The sequence below is a fragment of the Triturus cristatus genome, chromosome 7 (assembly GCF_964204655.1).
Source record: "Triturus cristatus chromosome 7, aTriCri1.1, whole genome shotgun sequence".
Taxonomy (NCBI): domain Eukaryota; kingdom Metazoa; phylum Chordata; class Amphibia; order Caudata; family Salamandridae; genus Triturus; species Triturus cristatus.
In genome coordinates, this window is record NC_140590.1 from 622,556,750 (window position 1) to 622,583,477 (window position 26,728).

Genomic DNA, 26,728 nt, shown 5'->3' on the forward strand with positions numbered 1-26,728 from the left:
TTTTGTTCGCGCTTCAGCGCGTTCGGTAGTTATTCTCTCCCACCGCGGGGTCGAGGTTCTCCTCGTCCCTACGCGGCGCATCGCTGGCTGGCTCTGGTCCTCCCGCCTCTAGAGGGCGCAGGTGGGACGCGGGAGGCGCGTCGCGGGGTTTGATTCTCTTCAGAGAATTCAAACACCGCGCGCGCGTCAGTTCCCGAGGAGCTCCGGTCTGAGGCTTACGCCTGCTTGGGGGTCTGTACCGGCGATCGGCGGGAAAGTTAACCCGCGATCGGCCGTTTTGTTCACATTACGCCCTGTTCACCCAAAGAGCAGTTGGTGATCAGGGTCTGGTATTCTGCTCTAAATAACGCCTCTTTTGAGGTCTTGTACATTTTTCCCTGTCGGGGATTCATAAAGGGACCCAGCCCAGACCGGCAATCACCTCTTGGCATAGGGGTGGAGTGTTATATATTCTTTGGTAGCCAGCAGTGGTCCCTGGGAGGCTTGTTCCCTGTAATTGCGGCTTTTTTAGCTGCGCCTCTGATTTGGCTGACACCCAGCCTCTACTTCAAGGCCTATTCACGGCTGTTAAATTGCCACTCCGCTATTTTGGCTCATGGAGTACTACGATCAATACCCGGAGGAGGAGGACCCTCTTGCGGAGATGCCCTGGGGAGATGCATTTTATGAGGCGGTAGATTCCTCAATTTACCAGGCCGTGGGTCAAGTTATTTCTCCCCTGGAAGACAGGCTGTCGCGCCAGATTACTGAGGCATTTTCTCGTCTGGAACACCGCATGGGTTCTCAAGCTGCCCTGCCTATTCCACCGGCCCCCCTTCCCACAGGTTCCCCTCCGAGTAAGCGCCCTCGGGTGCCTGGAGTGGATGGCGACGCTTTTGAGCGGTTGCGGCAAGCTTTTCTCGACACTCAGACAGTACAGCCAAGGGTCGTTCCCCCTACCCCACCTCCTTCTACCCCTAGGGATATGGATCAGGGCGCGTCTGGTGATCCGGACTCCGACCCCGGCCCTTCCAGGCCGTGGCTTCCCTCTCGCCCTACTGTTCCCTCCTCGATTACCGCAGACATGTTGGATCCGAATGAGATCGTTCACCCCCGCTCTTCGGAGTGGGTCCCAGGGGACAAGGTGGCGGCTTATGTGGCGGAGCACATCCGTCGTCCTTTAGAAAAGGAGGCCCGCAATTGCTTGCGGGCAGAGTGCCCTCGGCCCTCGCTGGAGGGTAAAGTAGCTCTCACCCCCGAGATTGACTCCAGGATGTTCACCTTTTTCCAAAAATTTATTCGCGATCCCATAAAAGGGATTGATCGGTCCTGGAGGGCCTGCCAGGACAAGCTTCTGGACGCCTTAGGGCCGGCCACCAAGATTTTGGATATGGCTGAAGAGGCCAAGGAGTCAGGCTCTGTTATTTCCCCGGAAAACCTCTCCAACTGGGCTCAACGAGTGATCATATTCCTGGGCAATGCCAATTGCGCTCTTTCAACCGAGCGCCGCAGGTCCCTGCTCATAAAGATAGATCCGAAATTGGGAGACCTAGCGGATTCCGAGGCTGGCGCCGTAGCTCAGGGTGGCCTGTTTGGCGAGCCTTTCGTGAAAGAACTGGGCAAGTTCGTGAATACCTTCACATCCCTCGACAGGGCACAATCCACCATCAAAAAAGTTTTTCCCCGTGTTTTTCGCGGGGCCGGTAGAGGCAGGGGCCGCTCGACCGGTCGAGGTCACCAGCAGGGTAACCAGAAGGGCTCCGGTCAATCACAGGACCAGTCGCGATTTGGGAACTTCTACCCTACCAGAGGCCGCAGAGGCAAAGGACGAGGATTCCGCGGTGGCTCCACCGCCTCCAACTCCGGTGAGTCTTCTAATTTTTTTCCCCATCGCAGATAGGGGGACGGTTGCAAGGTTGTTTTCAGGCTTGGTTGTCCCTAACACACGATGCTTGGGTTCTCCAAACAGTGAGGGGGTTCCATATAGAATTCACAGGGTCCCCGTTTCAGCGGTCAAGTCCCCGCCCCATTCAGTTTTCGACTCCAGACGCCGCCCTCGTGGACGAGGAGATCGCATCCCTCCTTCACAAGGGCGCCGTCCTTCCCGCCACCCGCCATTCCAGAGGTTTTTTGAGCAATATCTTCTTAGTGGACAAAACAGACGGTGGCAAGAGGCCAGTCATCAATCTAAGCGAGTTCAACGAATGGCTGGTGTATCGCCATTTCAAAATGGAGGGGATTCACCTCCTGAGAGATGTTTTACGACCCTACGACTATATGGTTCGCCTAGATCTCAAGGACGCCTACCTGGTGATCCCGATCTTTCCTCCGCACAGGCGGTTTCTCCAGTTCTCCTGGCGCGACCGGATTTACGAGTTTGCTGCCCTCCCGTTTGGCCTCTCGTCGGCGCCGTGGTGCTTCACCAAGGTTCTCAAACTGGTGGTGGAGTTTTTGAGGGCAAGAGGGGTCAGAATGATCGTATACTTGGACGACCTTCTTTTGATGGCGTCTTGCCCGCGTCAGCTGGAAGGCCATCTTCAGATGACGGTGAACCTCCTTCAAGATCTCGGGTTTGTTATCAACCAGAGCAAGTCTCTCTTACATCCGACCCAATCGCTTACCTTTCTGGGGTTCGTGATCGACTCGCCCTCTTCCACTCTCAGCCTCCCGGCCAAAAAGATCGCCAAGATCAGACACGAGTTGCGTCGTGTCCTGACCAGACAGAGGATCTCCCTCCGTCAGCTCGCCCGTGTGGTCGGCCTCCTGTCAGCCTCCATTCAGGCCATATTTCCGGGCCCGCTTCATTATCGGGCTTTGCAGCGCCTCAAGGCTTACTTTCTACGGAAGGGTTTCCCTTATTCGCACATGGTGACTCTCACCCCAGAGGTGAATGCCGAGATCCAGTGGTGGCTGGAGCATATGGAGGCCTGGAACGGCCGAGCGATTTTTGGGTCCGCCCCGGATTTGGTGATCGAGTCAGACGCCAGCCGGTTGGGCTGGGGTGCGCGCTGCGGGGAGCTATCCACAGGGGGCTTGTGGTCTCCAGACGAACATAAATTACACATAAATTGTCGAACTTTTGGCAGGTTCGTTTGCCGTACGGTGCTGGACGAAAGACTTGGTGCGGTCGTGTGTTCTGCTGAAAATGGACAACATTTCAGCGGTCCGCTACGTGAACCATCTGGGGGGCACCAGATCCAAGGCTCTCTCGGACCTAGCGGCCAGCTTTTGGCAGTATTGTCTGGACAGCCAGATCTCCGTCACGGCAGAGTACCTTCCCGGTTGGGACAATGTAGAGGCGGATTTCCAATCTCGTCATTTCCGAGACTCCAGCATGTGGAGTTTGGACGCGAGCGTTTTTGTGGCCCTGAACGAGCGGTGGGGTCCTTTTTCGGCGGATCTGTTTGCGTCCAGACTGGACCACCAGATACCTCGGTTCTTCAGTTGGAGACCGGACCCGCTGGCGGCGGCCACGGACGCATTCCTGCAGGATTGGAGCTTAGAGCGGGGGTACGCGTTTCCCCCCTTTGCGATGATCACGCGCTCTTCGGCGCAGGTTCGCAGGCAGAAGGCAGACCTAGTGATGGTCACTCCCCTGTGGAGGTCGCAAGTATGGTTTCCGGTTCTACTGGAACTTTCCTGGGATTTTCCAATCCTACTCCCCCACTTTCCCACTCTTCTCACGAATCCCGACGGGGGTCTCCACCCGTTAGTGTCAGCAGGGTCGCTGTTTCTCATGGCGTAGCGGATTTCCGGGGTAGATGGGAAGCCCCAGGACTTTCGCGCGCAGCTGAGAGTCTCATCTCAAAGGCCTGGGCGGACGGCACAGTTAAACGATACAAGTCCGCATGGAACAGATGGGTCAGTTGGTGTGTGCGACGGGGTTACGATCCCTTGGGCGCAGACGTGGTTCAGGTGGTAAATTTCTTGGCCCACCTGGCCTCTGAGGGTTTGGCCTACCGATCCATTAATACCTTTCGGTCGGCTATTTCGTCGGGTCACCCCCCGATTAATGGTAAACCTATAGGAGAACACCCCTTGGTGTGCAGGTTGCTCCGTGGAGTGAGGCTCTCGTTACCCCCAGAGCCTCGTTACTCCGCTTTGTGGGACGTGAATCTAGTCCTTAATCTCTTTCTCTCTTGGCAGCCTAACCGGTTTCTTTCTCGGAAAGAGCTTTCAGCAAAATTGGCAATGCTCCTTTGCTTGATCTCTTGCAGGAGAGTTTCAGACGTGCGAGCCCTGGACATCTCTGGAAGAATGTTTACCCCTGACGGGGTAACCTTCACCCTTTTACGCCGTACGAAGTGCCATACTAGGGTAATCTCGTACCTGGCCTTCCCGGACTCGCCGAAGTTATGCGTAGTTCGGTGTCTAAAAGCATATGAGGAGATGACGGAAGAATTTCGTCCCCCGGGAGAACGCCAGTTGCTCATCGCACTCCGGAAACCCTTTAAGGCGGTTTCCTCACCCACCATTGCCAGGTGGGTCCGGTGGGTGATGCAGGAGGCTGGGATAAGCCTTCGGGACTTTGGAGCACACTCTGCTCGCGGTGCAATGGCGTCGAAGGCGTTTGGCTTGGGTGCTCGCCTTGAGGATATCCTCAATGCTGCTGATTGGTCTTCGGACTCTACGTTTAAGAGGTTCTATTTCAAACCAGTCCTGAATATGGCTCAGCTGGTTGTGGGCAAGCTTTGAACAAGCATAATCCTCGCCTCCAGTCCTGACATAGAATGAAAATTTTCCTAGCTAACGTAACGGAAAGTTTCAATTCTATTAAGGACTCGGAGGCGAGGATTATCCCGCCCGTCACTCCTGGAGGAGGTCCCTCCCCGTATGACAGTAAGTAGATGTTTTCAATGTTGATGGACAGTTTTCTGATGTTTGTAACCTGTCTTACTCCGTAACAGGGTTCCTTTGTGTTTCCTGGAGTAATACGTTTCTGTTGTTCGCAGGTTCAGACACTCAAAAGCAAGATGTTTGAGGAGTTCGGGTCAGCTGGCGTCGCGCTCCGAAAGAGGAAGAGGACACTAGCAAAGGACTATGTGGGACGCTCTCATTGTGGATTGGACGTTCATACTCTGTGTTCATTGGTTGTTACCATGTTGTTTTTTTTTTTTTTGACTACTCTTTCCCTATGGTTCATGGGAAATGTAGTCTTTTGTTAACCTTCAGGCTGCTGTGGAATAAAGTGAAGGAAGAAGGCATAATCCTCGCCTCCGAGTCCTTAATAGAATTGAAACTTTCCGTTACGTTAGCTAGGAAAATTTTCATTTAGGGGCATACTATTGGTATACTATTGGTTTATCATTAATGTTTATGGTTCTTCAACTGAAAGTGTGCATCTTCACATGCATTTTATTCCTGTGCTGGGGATCCTCCTAGGAAGCACAAGCATTGCCAGTGTCGACTACCTTTAATGCCAGATTATTCTCTTCATACAGGTACGTACAATAGGTGAATGTCATCCTTAGGCCTTTTTTCAGAGACCGCTGCCTATCTTTTGACTGTTTGTGACAGACTGCAAGGGGTTCTGAGCCTTCTCCACCCTCCCTTTTTAACCTAATTGAGAACAATTTACGTTTTAGGAGTGAAGTGAACTCTGTGCTTTCTCCTACTGAGGGTATACATACTTTGTTTTTGACTCTGATATGAGAAATGTTGCTCTTTTGTCTCTTGGAGCTTTAGGTCAGATTATTTTTTTTGTATTAGTCATTTGAATATTGTTTTATTATCACTTGCGCACCTAAGGTTCTGTGCAGTCCTTATCAGAATCTTGCTAACTGGGACCATTATGCATGTTTGAATGTCAGTACTGATAGGTGTTGTGTGTGAGGACCTGAGTGTTGCTGTGATGATGTTGCTGAGAATGAGATCCTGTGCATATGTATGCAGGGAGGCAAGTAAGGCTGTTAGAGCTGCAATTTTTAAATGCATATCTCAGCTGTCCCAACGAAACTTATAATGCCCATAATTCATATAGGAATTACACTTGTGAAAATTTGCAGCTATGCTCACCTTAGTCCTATCCAGAATATGAAATGAGTGCTCAACACCAGATTGGGAAATCTTAAGTATTGTTTTCATTTGTTGACAAGGCAGTGGTCACAAAAGTGCTTAATCAATCGCTTGCACAACTTTAAAATCTTGATGTTATCTTATGTCTCATAGAAAGCACATTTGTCTACTATTTTCTCAAAACTGTGTGTTACAAAGTCTTTTTCATAAAGTACAGTTTTCACCATGGGAGACTCCCTCTCTCAAGTTTAGAAAATGTGGAAGCAGAAAATAATTCAAGTTTTTTTTAAAAGTGAGAAATGCAACACCTGGTGTTCCTTAAAGCGAAAAAAGAACTGAGCATAGAGACACTACAATTAAAGGACTCAAACTGCCTGCTATTTTGAAGTGACGTGCAAGTTTCCTTTTCAGCATGGATTTCCCTTAGCTTTGTTTCTGCATAGCAAAGCTCATGTCGTGCTTAGTGCTTTTTTTATATAAAAGGAACTATTGAAAACAATATCCCAGTCCAGTTTAATTACAACTGTGAATATTTTTTTTTAAAAGAAAAAAAATATTATCTTGAAATATTGTGTAAACAAGTTTTTGAAAAGATACCTTTCGCTTGTGAAAACTGCTCACTGTCCCTCAAATGAGTGGCGATAGTTTCACTTTATTCATATAATGATGAAATGCATAATGCAGCACTTAGATGACGAATAACTTTTCGTTCTTCGTGGATTCTGAGATGCAAGTATGGCCTTTCTGAAATACCTGTCTGCTACATGTATTCTCAATTGACAGCAGGCAGTGTAGTTTCAAAATTGGTCAACAGTGACGATACCTTTGTTTCTTGTTGGGAAGATAAATGGGTAATTGCTGTGCTATTTTTCTGTGAACTCTCAAGCTTTACCATTACACCTATGTAGAGGAAGATCTCCAGTGATTTCTAGGTATCGGAGTGCTGTCTTCTAAATGTTGCTGGTTTCTGCTCCCAAAGGTCAGTAGGTTAGTTACTGGGTTGTTTAGTAGTTCAATGTTTTGCTCTTATGGTAATGAGTGTTGTGAATGGTGAGAAAAGTCCTATTGAAGATGTGGTGGAGGTTAGGGGGAAATTATTATTGAATATGAATTTTGCTTAACTGTTTGGCTCTGTTTGGATTACTGTGTGATTTAGTCAGTCTATATTGTAAATTTGTTTCTGATTGCAGGTGTTCTCATGTGGTCATTGTCATGGCCTTCAAACCCTTTCCTGATAGAGGTTAAACAGCTTAATGAGGATGTGAAGGATGTCTCCAAACATAACATTTCACTTGGAATGTTTACAGATGCAAATTCAAAACATAAAGTTGTTTCTTCAAATACGGTTTGTATTGAGGTGTAATTCAATTCTTTTTGAAGTCAGTGAGACTTTATTTTTTTTCTTTAATGAACATTTGAGTTGGAATTTGGGACAGTCACATTTCAAAATACATGCTTAAACCAAACGGCAACTTAGGTATGTAGATCATCATTGCTCATCTTTTTCAGGGAGCATCCTTAATGTACAGCAGCATTATATGTGTTTGCTAGCATACTACATTCGACTCGAACACTATGAGAAAATAAAATTAATATAGCAAAATAAGACGATTCATTAGAACTGAGAATGAAGAATAACTCTATATCGAAACACCCTTACCACACTTTAGCAACATATTTTTAGACTGAGGTTTTATAGACATTCTATACATAAAAAGGTGACTTTATTCTTTCCATTTCACTAGCAGAGTTTTCATTAAGAAAAAATCTAATTAAGCAGTAGGTAATATGTTCACTATTCTAATGCATAGTATTTACAGACAATACACTACACCTCGTATGTAGTAAATTGTTCTTATAATTGCCACATTATTTCTGCATGGTCTACTTTGCCTCCGTTTCTGACACCTCACTGTTGCAGTGCAAAAAAGAGGCAATGAATAATTTCCCATAGGTGTGTTTCAGATTTCGTAGAAAGTGTCCTGGCTGATTTTATTCAATAGGGGGCATTTGTGAAAACAGCAGAAGTAAAGTAGGCCCTCACCAACATAGTGTGGCATGCTTCATCATTGGATCCTGCAACACAAAAAGATAGACGGAATGTTGAACATTGTCAAACATTCACCCCCAGTCACATATCTGGGTTTAATCCATCGTTATTTTGCTCACCACGCCACCCCAGTTCAGACATAGCCATATGCAAATCCGTCTTGACTCTGCCTCATGGATCTCCCAGATCTGTGACTGGGGGTGAATGTTTGACAAGGTTCAACATTCCGTCCATCTTCGTTTTGTGTTGCATTCATCATTGGATCCTCCCATCTACCGCTGTGTAGTCTCCATTAGTGTTGTCTGGCATTTCTACTGCATACAAAGGGCACCAGCCTAGAAGGATTTCAGACCGACTATATGCTTGTTTTTGAAGAATGGTGTATGCGAGTTGCAATGAGTGAAGTGCTCTGTCGGTCCCACCCTAACCAACCTGGATAAGCTTTGACTATTTTTTCATATTTCACTCCTAGTCCTTAGTGACATTGTGTGGATGCACACAATTTGTTGAGAAAGAAGATGGCAAGGTTGTATCTGGTCAGTTTTGTCATCACCACCCATATACCCATTATAAACAAGTGCACAGTTGAGCTTCTTCCTTTCTGCCAACTGGCCCCAAACCAGCTAACAAATTGATGCAGAAAAAGAAGTGCTGGTCCCCATAAATGAGTGTTGGTGGCCCCACCGGTGACAATTGCTCAAATTAAACACTGCCTCAAACCATTACCGAAGAAGTGCTGTTATTGTGAATTATAATGAGCACTTGCACTTTCCGGCTATCTGAGAATTTGACAGCCAGCAGTTCCTCGCAGCACTATGCACTGCCTTCACCATTTTGAAGCTTCTTACAAACAAGGACCTGAGTGAATCCTTTGTGGTGACTTCATATTGTGTCATAAGCAATTGTACTGCCGTTAAACAGCTGCCTTACTGTGTAGAAATTATTCACATAATGGTTATAACCTTCACAATACAGTGATTGAGTAAGATGTCGCATGATTCTTTCTTTAATTTATAATGTGAAAAGCCAAACCGCAGGATTTATAATAGAGTCTTCCCAGAATAGCCTCTGCGGCTGTATGCATAACCAGTGGTGCTCATGCACAAATGTTCTACTCGATACTACAGCAATGTCTCTTGGTATGTACTGCCTGAAAAGGAGGCAGTACATATCAGAGACCTTATACTGCTCAAAGACCCTTATACTGCTGTTTTCTACCCTGGAATATACATCTCACGGCACTTGGTAGACAAATGTTCTGTGACCGACTACGCTTTGAACAACCTATTGTGATCTGGTTGGTCCTATAGCAATGCTGCTGAGTTATCATTGAAATGCAGTATCTCTGCTCTTTACAGATGGGAAGTTAACTTTTTCCCCAACTGTACTAGATGTTCAGTAAGGATGTTGTGTTGGTTTGTGCAATATTTCCATGAGCAGTGAAAAGCTCGAAAGTGAAAGACGCTTTTGCCTGGAACCTATTAGGGGGTTGCCATGTGAGCACTTTTCCTGTACTCTGGGTGGTACTGGCATGCACTCCAGACTGGGCTTCACTGCCACAAACTCTCAGTGGCACAGGTTGGGTTTGGGAAGGGACATCACACCTGTCTTGTCTTGGTTGTACAGCATGGCCATGTTCTTCAGAATCATTGTACTAGGAGTCATTAGATGGAACAACAACATCTGGAAAATCATTTTTTGATTCATGACCCAAATTCCTCCCCCCCCCCCCCCCCCCTTTCAGATTCTGTCCTGGTATCTGATCAGGCCACATAGCCCTCTTCCATTATTTGAGTAAATGTCTGGGAAGCAGTCATCTAACCAGACATGATGTCTGACAGTCAAGATGGTGACCTAGATAGACCTGCGTCTTCCCTATCTGTACGGGTGTTAAAGTAAAGGCGGCCCGTCTGGGAGACCTATAGCCCCTCCCAAGCACCAGCAGTGACTACTTGTGGTCTGGAGCGTGGCCATAACAAATGCGCCGGTACTTTAGTGTCGAGCGGTGCAGTGCCTGCTAGCGGCAACTACAAAGAAGCAGATATATTGAGGAGAACTCCTCTTGGGGAGGCAGATGGGCATCCGAGTCGGCTGTGCTGAGCTGAGTGAGGGATTTACTAAGAGCCCCGATTCAAGGTTGTGGTAGACTGGGGGCACCTGCAACAGTGATGCAGAGGAGTCTAGCACATGCCCAGCAGGAGGCGGATATCAATCTTTGAATGGTTTGGGATAAAGAATGTGACCGTGACCATCTAGAAGTTTTGTGGGCAAGCATTGGATGTGAATGTTAGGGCAGTTGTTTGGTTTCCACTACACCAGTGATTAAATAGTGACTATGAATGTCAGTGGGCTCTATTCTCTGGCTAACAGACTAGCTATATTACCTTCCCTGCGGAGAGCGATATCGGTTTACTACAGGAAATGCACTTACTAAAAAAAAAAAAAAAAAAAGAATGAGCTCTAATGTGTTCGTAGTGGTTCAGGTACAGAGCTTTTCAGCAGACTGCCAGGTAAAGGAAGGGGCGTGTGTTCTTGTGGCTAGCAAATGTAGAGGCATACTTAGTGAAACAGTAATTGAATCCACGCACTGACACTGGATAGCTACACCTTTACAGTAACTTCAATTTATGCTCTTAATGAGGGCCAAGAAATGTTCTTAAGAAAAGTGATACCCCAAAGTTCGAGGCATGTGGGCTGCTGAATTCATATCTGTGCATAGATCGCCGCCTAGTGTTGGGTCCGGATGTTTGCACGTTGTTGTCCTGGAAGAGTCTTCGAAGTATCCTGAGATAGGCGACTCCTCCCCTGGACCACAGTGCGCATGGGCATCCTCTCCATCCTCGGATTGTTTTTTTCCGCCATTGGGTTCGGATGTGCTTATCTTCACTCAAGTTAGGAAAATGTAGTTTTCAGGCCAAAAGGCCTTTAGTTTTCGACGGTACTGTTCCCGATCGGTATCGACAGTTTACAGGCTAGTTTTCACGGCTTTAACAACTTTTCGGATCCATTAAATCCGACCATCGACCGAACTTCGACGATGGAATCGAGGACCCCATTCAAGCGGTGTCCTGTTTGCCACGCCAAATACCCCCATATCGACGTCCACCCGGTGTGTAACAAATGCCTCTCACCGGATCATGACGAATCGAAATGCATGGCCTGTGCCCGATTCAGATCCAAGAAGACTCTCCGGAATCGACGCGCCGCGCGACTGGAAGCGCAGCAAGCGGCACCGGCCCCGACCAACATCTTCAGCACCGAGGACGAAGATGTGGAAAGCGTGGAAAATATACCCTCCAGCCCCACTTCCGAACACGGTTCCCGATCGGAAGATGTCGATGAAGAGCTTTTTCACAGGGAAGAAGCCGACGACGAGGTAGGAGACTACGATGAGGCCTTAGGGGCCGAAGAAGGTAGCTCCGGTGAGGAGCAAGGCCTACCCGTACAAATTGAGGCTATCCCGGTGTGTCAGTCGACGGCTCCGGTCGAGGGATCGCCTTCGGGCCTTACCCAAGACCAATCCCGCAGTTCTTCGGCCCCGCCCTCCGGCCCGGCCACGGACATACAGCAAGAGCCATTGTTACCTAAAAAGACTGGTTTCCCTACCACGAAACCGAAACCAATCATCGCACCGGTTAAACAGAAATCGAAAGTGAAACTGACACTGGTCGGCTCGAGGACCACCACACCTTCGACGCCAGCCAAACCCGTCGGCTCCGACCGCACCAAAAGGGACTTCGGTGCCGAACTCGCTGCAGCCGATATCGGCGCCGACCCAAAAAGAAAAGCCGTTGGTCCCGTCAAAGCGCCTCGGCCCCCCGGCACCGAAGCAATCGGCACCGACCACCAAGGTGAAAATAGCCACTGCATCGCTATCCACCTCGAAGGCAGCGACTACGGTACACTCATCGACGCCGTCGACGGCTCCTACCCCTCCTCGACTCGATGACCCGGTCACTTCGAAGAAGTCCACACCTGCCTCTACGGAACCACTCGGCGCCAAAGAACCGTCGGAGTTCCAGGTGCGACAAGTGGCAGCGTCCTTGCAATGCATCAGGGAAAAGGCAGCCCTCCAGACCTCGTCGGGCTCCACACCGACACGGGCACAGAAGGCACCTTCGGCACCAGCCAACATCACCTTTGGTTTGCCGCCATCCACGGCGCCGAAAATGTTCGAAATCAGAACCCGCGTTACCCAGACAAGGTCCCCATCTACCGAACACTCGACTACTGGGACATCACCGTCCCACTTCATCGACGCCGACACCGGCAGGCTCATGCTCCGAAAGCGGAAGATCACTTCAGGGCAAGCTTTGGACTCTTACAGGATCCCGCTAAAACAAAAAATGCCGGCGGAATCGGAACCAGTTCTTTATGAACGCATCCACACCTCTTACACAGATCCATCATTCTCTCCAACGCACTCCGACACGGATGCAGTGGAGGACTACATGGGTGACGACACCACCTACCCCGAGGACATAGACCCTGAGGGACAGCAAGACCCTGATCAAGTCTGGGATGACCCTGTAGACCCAGGTGCCGCTCTGGATACACAGGACACGCAACTTTATGGCGCAAAAACGTCCCCCACAGAGGACACTGCTGCATTCAACGCCCTCATTGAACGTGCCGCAGCCAATCCTGGAGTGCAACTCCACTCAGACACTATCGAGGATGATTTCTTGGTGGACACTTTCGCATCCTCCGAGAGGACTGTAAAGACTCTGCCCATGTTAAAAGGTGTCCTCAAGCCAGCAAAGGACATTTTCAAGGAAACCACCAGGGCACGGGTAATAAACCCCAGGATCGAGAAAAAGTACAAACCCGCACCTGGGGACCCCACGTACATTCGAAGCCAGTTGCCTCTGGACTCCATTGTAGTTGCCAATGCTCGCAAACGGGCGCGCTCTCAGACAACTGGTGATGCTCCTCCCCCGGACAAAGAGTCCAAGGTTCTAGAGACCTCCGGCAAACGGATTGCAGCACAGGCAGCAAACATATGGCGCATCGCCAATACACAGGTCCTCTTAGCTCGCTACGACCGCTCACACTATGACACGTTAGAGACCCTACTCCAACACCTGCCAGACGAGTACAAAGAGGCAGCGGAGCTCCTCATCAGGGAGGGACAACTGCTCACAAACGCATCCATCAAGTGTGCACTGGATGCCGCAGACACTGCTGCAAGGGCAATAAACACCAGCGTCATGCTACGACGACAAGCCTGGTTACGAATCTCCGGATTCAAACCTGAGGTGCAAAATAACATCCTCAATCAGCCGGTCAACCCTGACTACTTGTTTGGACCGGAGGTTGACACCACCTTAGAAAAGATAAAGAAAGACACGGACACTGCGAAGTCAATGGGGGCTCTGCAAACGCAAACATTTTGTAGTGGCTCCTTTCGTCGCCCCGGAAATAGAGGTGCAGGTAGAGGACAGGGGGCACAGCAAACCTACAATAAAGGGGGCACACCGAGTTCCTACGATAAAAACACCCGAGGTGGATATCGTGGCTCCAGCACCAAGGGCAGAGGACATGGTTACGGCAATACCAGGTCTTCCCCCAAGAACAAACAGTGACGCCCTCTCCCTTCCCCCCGCCCACATAACACCTGTCGGGGGAAGGCTCCAGCGGTTCCTGTCCACGTGGGATTCCATCACCGCGGACAGGTGGGTCAAAGATGTTATCCAACACGGTTACTGTCTCGAATTAACCTCCACTCCACCCACCATACCGCCAAGGCACCGTCCTATGTCCTCAGAGCACTTAGCGTTATTACAGCAGGAGGTGCTAAGTATGCTGCAAAAAGGCGCAATAGAGGTCGTGCCCGTACACCAGCAGGGAACAGGGGTGTACTCTCTGTACTTCTTAATACCAAAAAAGGACGGGTCACTCAGACCTATCCTAGACCTGAGACCCCTCAACCACTACATTCTCTCAGAGCATTTTCACATGCTCACCCTACAGCAGGTTCTCCCGCTCCTCCGACAGGGAGATTTCCTAGCCACGCTAGACCTCAAAGATGCGTAATTCCACATACCCATACACCCGTCACACAGAAAATATCTCCGGTTCACCATTCAGGGGCAGCACTATCAATTCAAAGTTCTCCCCTTCGGAGTGACAACAGCACCCAGAGTTTTCACAAAGTGCCTAGCTACCGTGGCTGCACATCTACGAAGGCAACACATTCACGTCTACCCTTACCTGGACGACTGGCTTGTTCAGGCAAAGTCAGCCCAGCAATGTGCCAGCCACATGTCCCGCACCATTCACCTTCTTCACAGTCTGGGATTCTCACTAAATTACCCGAAATCACATCTCCAACCCGCACACGTACAACAGTACCTAGGTGCGACCATAGACACTCTGGCAGCCACAGCTCAGCCAAATTTAGTGAGGATCAACAGCATGCAAATGCTGATTTCCAAGTTCAAACCCCAACACTCCCTTCCTGCGCGAGTGTTCATGCAGTTGATAGGCATGATGGCCTCCTGCATTTTCATAGTCCCACACGCGAGACTACATATGCGCCCGTTTCAGGAGTGCTTAGCACGTCAATGGAATCAGGCTCACGGGCAATTAAAAGACCTAGTGTTGGTGAGCGGTCGGGCATACAACTCTCTGCATTGGTGGAATCCACAAAACCTTTGCAAGGGCCGACCGTTCCAAGAGCCTGTTCCACAAATAATACTGACAACGGACGCGTCTCTCCAGGGATGGGGAGCCCATGTACTCAATTACACAGTGCAGGGACTATGGACTACACAACAAAAGAAGATGCACATCAACCTTCTGGAACTGATGGCAATCTTCCTGGCTATGAAAGCATTCAAAGTACACCTGTGCAACAAGGTCGTGTTGATCCGGACGGACAACATGACTGCCATGTACTACATACAGAAGCAGGGAGGAACACACACTCCACAATTGTCTCATCTGGCTCAGAGCATGTGGAAGTGGGCCATTCAGAGGAACATATTCCTTATGGCGGAACACCTCCCCGGCAAGGACAACCAGATGGCGGATCTGCTCAGCAGACACAGCCACCAGATGCACGAGTGGGAGTTACACCCATCAGTGCTCCAACCATACTTCCAGCAGTGGGGTCATCCAGAGATAGACCTATTCGCCACAAGGGAAAACGCAAAATGCCAAAGCTTTGCCGCCAGGTTCCCACATCCACAGTCGCAGGGCAATGCGATATGGATGAACTGGTCCGGCAGATTTGCGTACGCTTTTCCCCCAGCGCCGTTGATACCGCTAGTGGCACGCAAACTGGGACAGCACTCACTGACACTCATCCTGGTTGCTCCAACATGGGCACGCCAGCCATGGTACACCACCTTTCTGGAACTTTCCGTGGTGCCGCATCAAAGGCTGCGGATCAAACCCGCGCTTTTGACGCAGAACCATGGAGAAATTCAGCACCCAGATCCGCAACAGCTGAACCTGGCAATCTGGCTCCTGAAGTCCTAGAGTTTGGCTACCTAAACCTGCCACCTGACTGTATGGAGATCATTAAGGAAGCTAGGAGACCCACTACCAGAGCTTGCTATGCAGCCTAATGGAAAAGGTTTGTCATTTATTGCAATAACAATGACATTAACCCGCTAGACGCATCCATTCAAAACATAATCTGTTACCTCTTACACCTATACCGATGCAATCTGGCATACGCCTCAATACGTATCCATTTAACCGCAATAGCAGCATATCTCCAAAACAGGCAGCACCTCTCTTTATTCAGAGTGCCTGCCATCAAAGCCTTCTTGGAGGGACTTAAACGAGTAATTCCCCCAAGACACCCACCAGCACCAGTGTGGAACCTCAACTTGGTCCTCACCCGACTGATGGGTCCACCCTTCGAACCTCTCCACTCATGTGAGATTCAATTCCTCACCTGGAAGGTAGCTTTCCTAGTAGCAATCACTTCGTTGAGAAGAGTTAGTGAACTCCAGGCACTAACCATTCAAGAGCCATTCATACAGGTTCACGCAAACAGGGTTGTTCTACGTACCAACCCCAAATTCATGCCTTAAGTAATATCGCAGTTCCACATGAATCAAACCATTGAACTGCCTGTTTTCTTTCAGAATCAACAAAATGTCGCTGAAAGAATGCTCCATACACTAGACGTCAAAAGAGCCCTCATGTACTACATAGACAGAACTAAAAACTTTAGGAAGACGAAACAACTTTTCGTCGCCTTTTCCCCACAACACAAAGGCAACGCAATCTCCAAAGCAGGTATAGCCAGATGGATCGTTAAATGTATTCAAATTTACTATCAAAAGGCTAAACGCACATTAACGATTCCCCCACGGGCCAACTCAACACGTAAGTTAGGGGCCTCCATGGCTTTCCTGGGAAACATTCCTTTACATGATATATGTAGAGCAGCCACATGGTCCACTATACATACATTTACCAAACACTATTGTGTAGATGTACACTCAAAACAGCAGGCAGCTGTAGGACAGGCTGTTCTCAAAACTCTTTTTCAGACCGCTGCAGCTGGCACTGGTGGCCGCCGCTAATGGGAGGTACTGCTATGTATTCTATGCACAGATATGAATTCAGCAGCCCACATGCCTCGAACTGAATATGCTACTTACCAGTATGCATCTGTTCTTGGCATGTAGGGCTGCTGACATTCATATCGCCCACCCTCCTCCCCGGCGCCTGTAGCAGCTGCAGCTCTCAGAATTACTGTATAGCATGGTCATCACTTTCTATATCTACTCCATCACTGCCACAATGGCGAAAAACAATCTGAGGATGGAGAGGATGCCCATGCGCACTGTGGTCCAGGGGAGGAGTCACCTATCTCAGGATACTTCGAAGACTCTTCCAGGACAACAACGTGCAAACATCCGGACCCAACACTAGGCGGCGATCTATGCACAGATATGAATGTCAGCAGCCCTACATGCCAAGAACAGATGCATACTGGTAAGTAGCATATTCATTATGTTTTCCCTGGACAAAGATGTTCGAGTCTGAGGGAATTTCAACCTGGCTATGGACATCTAATTGGGCACATCCACGCCCCTGGTGGGGCACACATGTAATTCTCCCTGGGATGTAAGTTTTGGATGAAAGAAATTGGATTATACGACTTGTGGTGAGCAGCACATCCTCAGGAAAGGCAATTTTCCTTCTCAACAGCGCATAAAACTTCCCTTAGTTGCAAAACATGGGAGCTACAAGAAAGGTTCTCTCTAGCAAGAGCAGAAAATTACATTACATAATGGGGGGGAAAAAAAATCTATAGCACCCTGAACAAAAAAAAAACAGGACAGGCAAACTATGAGGAGTTACTACATACTCCAAAATCGAATTTGCATTCTGGAGGGTTTCCCTAGCTGGGGTGGATTGCAGCTATCATGATGTCGCTTCAAAGATTCCTTTATTTAGCACAAGTCCTCCCACTGCAACTACTGCTGAATACCTTTGTGTGGGCATAGTGGAGGAAAGGCTAGAACTGCCATAAACACTGTGTATCGGACCCTAATGAAGGAGGGCCACGGATGCCCATCATCTATGACTATTGTGTAGTGCAGTTGAGGTTTGTTCTGGAGTGTAACAGGGAGAAAACTAGAAGCACTGGTGCTTCATGAACCAAGCAGAAGTTGGGGATCATGTTTTACTTGGACGTGGATGGTGACTAGAGGGCCAGGTACAGGCAGTTCAAATGCTTGGACATCATCGAGCTAGTAGTTTGGCTTGTGGTTTATATTAGGGGCAGGTTACTTCACAAATGTTTTTTTATGGGGCAACTTCAGTGCTGAAGTTTTCTTTGATAGCGAAGTGGGAAAGGGCATGATTAGACCAGCTAAGAGGTTGGTACTGAGTGATGTTGAGAATTGAAAGTTGAGAGTAGAGACAAGTCATTATTTCTATATGCCGTGCACTGTTTGAGGGAACCTAAGGTTGTCATGATCTTTTACCAGCTCCTTTCATGTACACATTCCATGAATCATTTACCTTAAAATATAATTTTGAAAAACTAATAAGCACTTTAAAGAGCTCATCAGTGTCGAACTTGTAGACTGACACCAACTTTGTGTATGATTTGAATCTCCTTTTATATAATGGATGTGAAACTTTTTATGTGTTCCTCTTCTGGTTAAACATATTCTTTTTAAAAAGGAATGTCACTGTATGTTGTTGTGTAGTCAGTTCTCTGTGTATCTGCTAGTAATTCTTATAATACATGACTTTCAGCAGTCGGGATGGAGAAAGGAATTTTCGTCAGTGGTCCTGAAATACTTGTTAGAAGAGATCCGCTCTTGTAACTCAGAGTTTCCTGTAAGAAGATTTTTGAAACAATTTAAAAAAAGGCGCACTGAAAACTGTCCACAACCTCTGACCAGTAAGGAAGGTAAGTCGTTTTGACATTAATAGTATACAAAGCTAGGGTATGTATATAATTCCTTAAAGGCTAAGCAAAGGCAAGATGTTTTTATTAGCATTTTCTATGGTAATAACCTAGAGGCTCATTTAGAGCTTGACATGTGGCCCACTGGTCAGCCTGTCAGTGGAGGCTACTGTCTCCGCAGCACTGAAGCAAGACCTCATACCACATTTAGTTACCTCTACCATTCAGCAGATCTGTTTTCAGTGGAGCTACTATTGTGGTAAGTCGATTGAAAGCACTGCTTATTGGTTCAGTTAGAGGCATGTTTGATTCACTCACTCAGAAAAGTTTTTGATTTCTGAAAAATATCTGCACAAGTGGGAGTTTGTTGTAAGTCTGTCTTCCTAATCTGCTCTGCACGGCGGTCTCGAGTAGGGAAACGAGCAATGGTCATCCTCCCTTACTTGGCAGCCATGTGGTGGTCAGGCTGCTATATCAAGGGTTGATGCCAGTGTAAACCAAGTGCTTTCCTTTACTGTAAATACAGTGAGTGGAAAAGTCAGTTTGGCAGTGGTGACTGATGCATGGTAGTCGTCCCATTCCACCACTCTCAAAGTGTGTGTAGCTGTGAGTGTGTGCTTGAGTAAGTAGCAGACAAGTGTAGTGTTTTTTTCGTTAGTTTTTTTGATAAGCGCAGTCTCCCAAGAATGTGTGTGCTGTTAAGCCGTTATGCTTGGAATGTTGGCTGGTCTATAAGGGAGCTTCTCAAAGTTCATCAGAAAGCCTCGATTATAGAGAAGGCAAACCATTTGAAGATCCTAGTGTGGGTTTTTTAGGGTAGACAATTACAGCCATGAAGACTGTGATGAAACTAAAGACCAGAGGACAGGTTGAAAAGGGAATGTGCCAGTACCATATCTTACCACTTAAACTTCAAGAATAGTCTGATCCTAGTGGATAAGAATCAAAATGTGTATTGCAACATGGCTTCTCCGGTTTACAATTGTTCAGGTTCAGAGTCCGCCACAATTTCCCAAAAATATAACTTCAGGTGAAGAAGTGATTTATTTCCAGGACCACACAAATTGGCTGTGAAATTTGTAACAATAGGCAGATGCTCCTCCACCATGCTCCAAAAGGCTGTCCATCCATTTCACTTCATCTGCCATGAATCTGGATCTTTGTGCCTATGGAATATTAGCCCAAACCAAAAAAGTATTGCATCCTATGCTTGAAACAATACCTCAAATTGAAAAGCTAAATTTCATCTTTCAAGACTCTAGCTTTGCAGATGTTAAACCTTCAGCAGGATTACTACATACTTGTGCATGTCCCAGTGTGAGTTGAAAACAGTGCTGATCTTCCTCCTGATATGCAATTAGCAGAAGAACTGTAAAATTCAAAGAAGTAGAGGATTAAACAACAGTTTATGATAGGGAGTTCTGGCTAGTTCACTGTCTGAGGACCTCAACTTGTATCCTTTTTTAGACCTTTGCCACTTGATATGGTCAGCATTGCTTGTAGTCACTTACAAAATGAATATAGAGCACTGTTCCAGGGGGAATAGACACTTCTGAGGTCAAATGAATTCCTCTGCTAAAAAGAATTAAGATTTTATTAAGTTTATGCATAGAAGAACAGTGCAACACACATTACTCAGCAAGGAAAGTCACGTAGTGCAATTGCAAAGCGCATGCACATAATTGTTATAATACACCACTACAAAGCAGCAATAATAGTGGCATCCCCGCACTTGAACAGTACCATAGATTTATCGACCCAAACACTTCCCCCATACTCTGCTATGCTTAAGGGCCCAACCCCTGGCTTCGTAAACTGGTTGCTACTGCAGGGCACACCAATCCACCCCCGACGCCATTGTGAAAGGTTATACGAAGAAGGGAACCTCCATCGGGCTGCAGTGCGACTTTTGGCAACCATAAAAAAATAAATATTTACTGCTTATGCCAGCAAGAGTTTTACATATTATTGAACAGCTGCTACTGTGAGATTAGTGGCACCAAAAATTGAGGTAGACAGACCTCACTTAATTGATCTTATCTTCATTTGGAATTCTGCACAAGTTCTCATTTGAACATTCAACCAGTAAAGCATCCTTCTCAATTACATAATTGAGTAGCTCTTCTTTAAGTACTAACAGTAGCCCAATCAGCGTTTTCTATAGCTACATAAAGTCAGTGTGGTGTTGAGAACTTATCCTAAGTTTGTTCAAAATAATTGATGTACTTTTAACTGATTTTGTCTTAAATCAACCGTATGACCCGTCTGAAATGTTTCCCCATATAATCGCACCGTACAGGATTTTATGTAGGCTAGATGTTAGAAGGGCTAAACATTGAGAGGTCAGAGGGTTTCAAAAAGACTCCTCAGCTGTTGCTTCATTATTTCCACATCACAAGGGTAATCCTATTACAGAGGCCATTCTCTTCAATCATGCTACCAAGACAAGTATTGCATGGTGGATTGTGAATGTCAGTTGTTACTAGTTAATTCACAAAACAAAAGGTGTGATAGGCAAATTCTACCTAAGAAGAAAACTTTGGCTTTCATTGACAACAAATATTTGTCAGGTCTTTGCAGCTTAGTAGTGCGTTCACCTTTACAAAGCACTGCTGTGTGACTATTCCGGGTAGACAAGAAGCAGGGTAGGGCAGAAATCTGTTGGTTACAACTCCCACTTCAAGCACACGGTAATGGATCAGGGAGTACTTGTTTGAAATAGATGCCATTCATGTGAACGTTCAACATTTTTGTGTTGCAAAAAGAACCAAGTCACCTGTCTGCAAGAATTGCTCATGCGCAACCCTTTTATGTCCCTGGTGAAAATGACAGGTAGGACACAGATTGGCTTTCACAGTGTGTTTTCCTTATATTCTTTACCTCAATCTTGATACAAAGATTCTATTTGAGGACAGTCGCTTGATAGTGAGATTATGCACAGCATGGATATCTAGTATACTGCAGTACTGTGCTAGGTAAGGGATTTGTAACAAATTGAAATGTTCTGTGATGGGTGAGTAATTGACTTTAACTATTGTCTCCCAGAGCTGTGGATAATATTACTCTGCTCATTAGGGGCATGTAATCCTGTTTAGGTCTCAGCCTTCCTATGGAAAATGTGATTTAACAGCCTGGGCTTGTTCTACACAGTGATAATTGTTTGGTACTGAATGACACAAAGTAATGACACTCCTAGTTCACTATGCAGTTAATCAACCGCAAAAGCAAAACTGCACAAAATTGAAAGCAAACGCACAGAGCAGCTGGCCATAGTACTGTCTGACTCCCAAACGGTGTTGCAGTGCTTGCAATTTAGGCTTTATAATTTAGAATAACATGGAGTTCTGTGGTGCAATTTTATCTCAAGGGAGGATTTTTGTAAGGTCTCTGGTATTGTAAACACCTATTGTTTTGTAATCCTCACAGTGCTTTCACTATGCAGTTAGACCACAGCAAAAGCAAGACATTACAAACTGAAAAAACCCACAGAACATCAGGTCATAGTACTTTATGTCCCCAGAGCAATATTGCAGTGCTTAGACAGTAGGCAATATGATTTCGAATAACATGGATTTCTGTGCTGCAATTTTAGCCCAATGGAGGAATATTGTAAAGTGTCTGGTATTATAAACGCCTATTGTTTCCTAATTCCCACAGTGCCTCATGTTCTTAATCAGGGCTCGAAAAATCTTTTAAAATGTTAGTACACCTGCAGGTCTAGTAACTTTAATAATGTACTCGACCTAACTTTAATGTACTCGACCCGTGAACTGGTCTCAAATTGTGTGATTCTAGGCAAATATTTTGTCTTATGTAGCCGCTTTTTTTTTTTTATTATCACATGCACCTTCAAATATGCAAGTTCACGATTTCTGCTGTACAAAATCTTTTTATTTACTAGACTAAATGTTTGATCCATTTATAACCAGAATCGAGCCCATATATAGGGTACACATGATCTTGGCCTCCCTCTTAGTTCACTGATAGCATTGTCATCTGGGCAGGAGCAGTAATAATTCCCAGTTCATGTTTAAAAACTCACTTTTCATAAATATATTACCAAAGCATGATGCAATAGTGCACTTTTATTTACAGACAGCATATTTTCCTTTGAAATGGCCACAAAACTGTCCCATTAATATGTAGTTTTACTGATAATAGCGCATAAACAATGTTTCAAAAATTGGGTTTCAGCAATAATATTTAAAATTTGCACATCACCAATAAAGTGTTATAATTTGTTTTGATCCTTTAAACCTATTTTTTACACAACATAATTTTAAAAATGCGTCTTCATAACTATTGAAATGTATTTGAAATGTTTGAACAGTTGACTTAGTTATTTCAGTGTTAGAAAAAAGCCGGATGTCTTACAGCCTTTCATTTAAGATGCTTTGCACAGTTCAGTTGTCACACAGTTCACTTTACAAAATCCTCTAACTTTAGTCACGGAAAGAAAACTAAATGTTGGAAGACAAACTGATTTTTGACCTCTGTCTGTAAAAGCCAGCAAATGTGACATGATAACAATATTTAAAGGCATTTTTATTGCTTTTTCACTTTATGAGCAATAACGGTGCCTTTAAATCTTATCTTGTCACATTTGCTCTGCTTTCAGAGACACAGATCAAAAGTCAGTTTGTCTTGCTACATTTACTTTTTATTCTGTGACTGATGTTAAGAGGATTTTCAACTCTTCCTTTGGGGCGAGTAGTCCCTAAAAATAGCTCATCCCAAATGAATCTTGCTTGAGAGTGAGAGAGGATTTTTCATTTTTTTTTTTTTTAATGTTTTGCGTTTTATTAAACGTTTCAATGACAGCACATGCATCCAATACAGGTGAACGACCATATCTTTACACATTAAAAACAGTGACTTTCAATAGACAGCATGATTATTAAACAGATTAGGTTAAGGGGTGTCAAAATTTCCAGTTTCGCTCGGGCGACCTGGCGGGGTACAGATGTCTCCTCTAAGAGTGGATTTTTCAAGCCCTGTTAATCATTCGTTCTCTATTCTGAGAATGTAGCTGAAGGGTCGTTGTGTGTAATAGCAGTTGGTGCCTAATGCAGCTTTTGATTATTGATTAATGACATTGCTTTATGTACCACCTCCCATGAGCTTACAGATGCTTGACCCTGGGGCAAACGAGCTGTAGTTGGGTATATCTGGGGATGATTTTTATTAAGCAGGACATATTTTAAACCAAACCGTTTCTAACCGTCTTGTTAACAGTATTTCTAAGTGGGCATTATCAAACAGTAACCTATATGGTTAAATGGGGTAAGGAGGTATAGTAAGCTACAGGCTAAGACAGCTAATAATTGGAAAGTGACATGTTCTGAAACAATCCTACTTTGAGAAGGGTTTGGAATTAAATTTGGGAAAGGTACAGAACTAAATGGTTTTCTGCTGGGAAATGGTCCACATATGTAAACCCCAGACAAAAAAATTGCAATACTTAGTAGAACACTGTTTAGAAATATTTAGCTAAATTATTTGTTGTGCAGTTTTCCTAGTGTTCTGGCTAAAGAAATTTTTAAACATCTTTTTATTGAATTTAAGCAATTACTCAGCTTAAAATAAGAAATTCAAATAGCTGAAATCACAGCTATATGAGGAATGACATCCATGCATTACATGAACAATATTTAGCAGTTTACATCAAATATGCAGGACATGGCACCTCGACGTAGGTCAGTCTCAGTATATGGTCCGAGCACTTCGAGCATCCCACCACCCTCCTTAGCCCTGCAGTCTCCCATGTGTCTCTTCATTGATCTTAATATGTCTCCCATGGGCCCTGCACCTTGTCCCATTTTCTTGGACATCTCCGTCCATGGCATACCACCTTTTCGGCTTGCTGACACCAATCCAGATCGGTCACCCAATCTGCCACCCTGTAGGGACAAGCAGCTCCCCATGCTTATGCTATGTTTCTTTTGGCCAAACTGGGCGCAAGAAGCAACCATAATATGCTATATTTGGGCCATACTTCCTCTCCTGTCACACCTATTAGGTATGTTCTGGCTAAAATTTGAACAACCATCCTAAATACATTTTATTTTCAATAACGTGGCGCCGTGATTGTGCTTGGGGATGAAAGTTATGTGGCGATAGATGCATTTCAACATGCATTCGGTACGCAATGCACTGTTGTATTGCTTTATCACCACCCTCGTGTATATGGATATACAACTCTTGCACATATACATTCACTCTGTAATGCAAGCGTGTGAAAATGAGATCTATTTGCGAGTTGAATCGGAATTTGTCTAGTATCATGACAGTAAGTTCCAATTCTGTTAAGGACACGGAGGCGAGGATTATGCTTTACTCTCTCTTCGCTTTATTATGACGAAAAACACAGCAGCCAGAGAGCTATTACAGTACTCATTAATCATTAACTACAGAAAAAACTACAACTCCCTACAACCAGGGAGACATTCTAATACGTAGTCCATCAACTGTTTCCAATCATAATACAAAGTCCTCTGTCTCCAGGGCCGGACTGGGAACCAAAACCGGCCCTTGCGAAGTGTTCGGCCGGCTCCTCCCCCTCCCCGTGGGGGGGTTGGGGGTGCCGCCGAGCTCTTTGCCAGGGCCGGTTTTCGGCCGATTTTGCAGCTATGCTGCAAAAACGGCCCTGAAAACAAAAACGGCGCCCAGGGGCCCAAAACCGGCCCTCACCTGTGCGGCGCACCGGGGGATTGCCCGGTGCCCGCTACGGCCAGTCCGGCCCTGTCTCTCTCCTCCCTTCCTCTTTCTTCGAGCAAGTCACACCATCCCATTATTGGTCCTGTTTAGATCCATCATTCCCTGACAGAACCAAAAAACGAGATAATAGGTAACATCAGCAAGAATGCGATGCAACAGCAACATAGCACAAGAACATTAATACCGAGAAGCAAAAAGGCCTTAAACAAAACCATTAATAAGCAAACTGGTTACTTACTACCATACGGGCGGGTTCGCACCAAAGTGCCCCGGAAGGGATAATCCTCGCCTGCGTGTCCTTAATAGAATTGGAACTTACCGTCATGATACTAGGCAAATTCCGATTCTATGTCAGGACCGGAGGCTTCAGATTATGCTAGTTCAAAGCTTACTTACCACTAACTGTGCCACATTTAGTACCGGTTTAAAATAAAACCTCTTGAAAGTAGAGTCCGAAGACCAGTCCGCTGCACGCATTAAATCCTCTAAATGTGCACCCAGCGCAAAAGCTTTTGAGGCCATAGCATCTCTGGTAGAGTGGGCACCAAACTGCTTTGTGTCAATGCCAGCCTCTTGCATAACCCACCGTACCCACCTAGCTATGGTGGGAGAAGAGACCGCTTTGTGTGGCTTCTTGAGAGCTATCAAGAGTTGTTGCTCGCCCGGAGGGCGGAGTTCCTGCGTTAAATCTTCGTACGCTTTCAGGCAGTCCACCACACATAATTTTGGAGAATCCCGAAAAGCCAGGTACGAAATTGTTCTTGTATGAGACTTAGTTCTGCGACCTATCGTAAACACAACCCCGTCCGGGGAAAAGGTCGGCGCCGAGATTTCCAAAGTGCGAACATCTGAAACTCTCCTGCAGGAGACCAAGCACAAAAGCATCGCGAGCTTGGAAGATAATTCTTTCAAAGATAGGTATCTATTGGGTTGCCACAAAAGGAACAAATTCAATACCATGTCAACGTCCCAAAGGACGGAATAGCGAGGTTCCGGTGGTAACGATAACCTTACACCCCGTAGAAGTCTGCAAACCAACGGGTGTTCCCCGATTGGTGCCCTGTCCAAACGAATGTGACTGGCCGAAACCGCTGACCTAATCGCGTTAATGGAGCAATATGCTAAACCTTCCGATGCCAGATCGGCGAAGAAGTTTAAGAGGGGAACGACTCCTGCGACCACAGGATCCAGACTCTGTCGAAGACACCAACGAACCCACCTTGTCCACGTGGATCGGTAATGTTTCGTGGTGCTATCCGCCCAATCCTTTGACAGGAGGGCCTCAGCCTGTCCTGAAAGTCCCGGCAGCGACCACCGTCGCCTGAAAGCCGCCACGCCATGAGTCGAAGTGTCCCCTGTGTGACTAGATGATAAAGATCCCTGTCCGGGTTCCGAAGAAGCTGAGGATACAGTGGGAGTAGGACTGGAGAATCCCAGGAAAGTTCCAGTAGAACTGGAAACCACACTTGGGACCTCCAAAGGGGAGCCACCAGGGTTACCTCCGCACACTGCCGGCGGATCTGAGCCGGCGTCCTCGTTATCATTGAAAACTGGGGAAACGCATAGCTGCGTTCCGC

The 26,728-nt window shown here is 46.4% G+C and overlaps 1 protein-coding gene across 2 annotated transcripts in view; it reads left to right on the forward strand.

Moving 5' to 3' along the window:
• ATAD5 (ATPase family AAA domain containing 5) overlaps positions 1-26,728 on the forward strand; it is a 422,063-nt gene that overhangs the window by 78,245 nt on the left and 317,090 nt on the right. Inside the window, exons 8-9 of one of the 2 annotated variants that reach the window (XM_085617196.1) lie at positions 7,185-7,339; positions 18,281-18,437. In XM_085617196.1, the coding sequence (XP_085473322.1) occupies positions 7,185-7,339; positions 18,281-18,437 (312 nt within the window). The remainder of the gene's footprint in view (positions 1-7,184; positions 7,340-18,280; positions 18,438-26,728) is intronic. The other variant, XM_085617195.1, reaches the window with a different exon arrangement.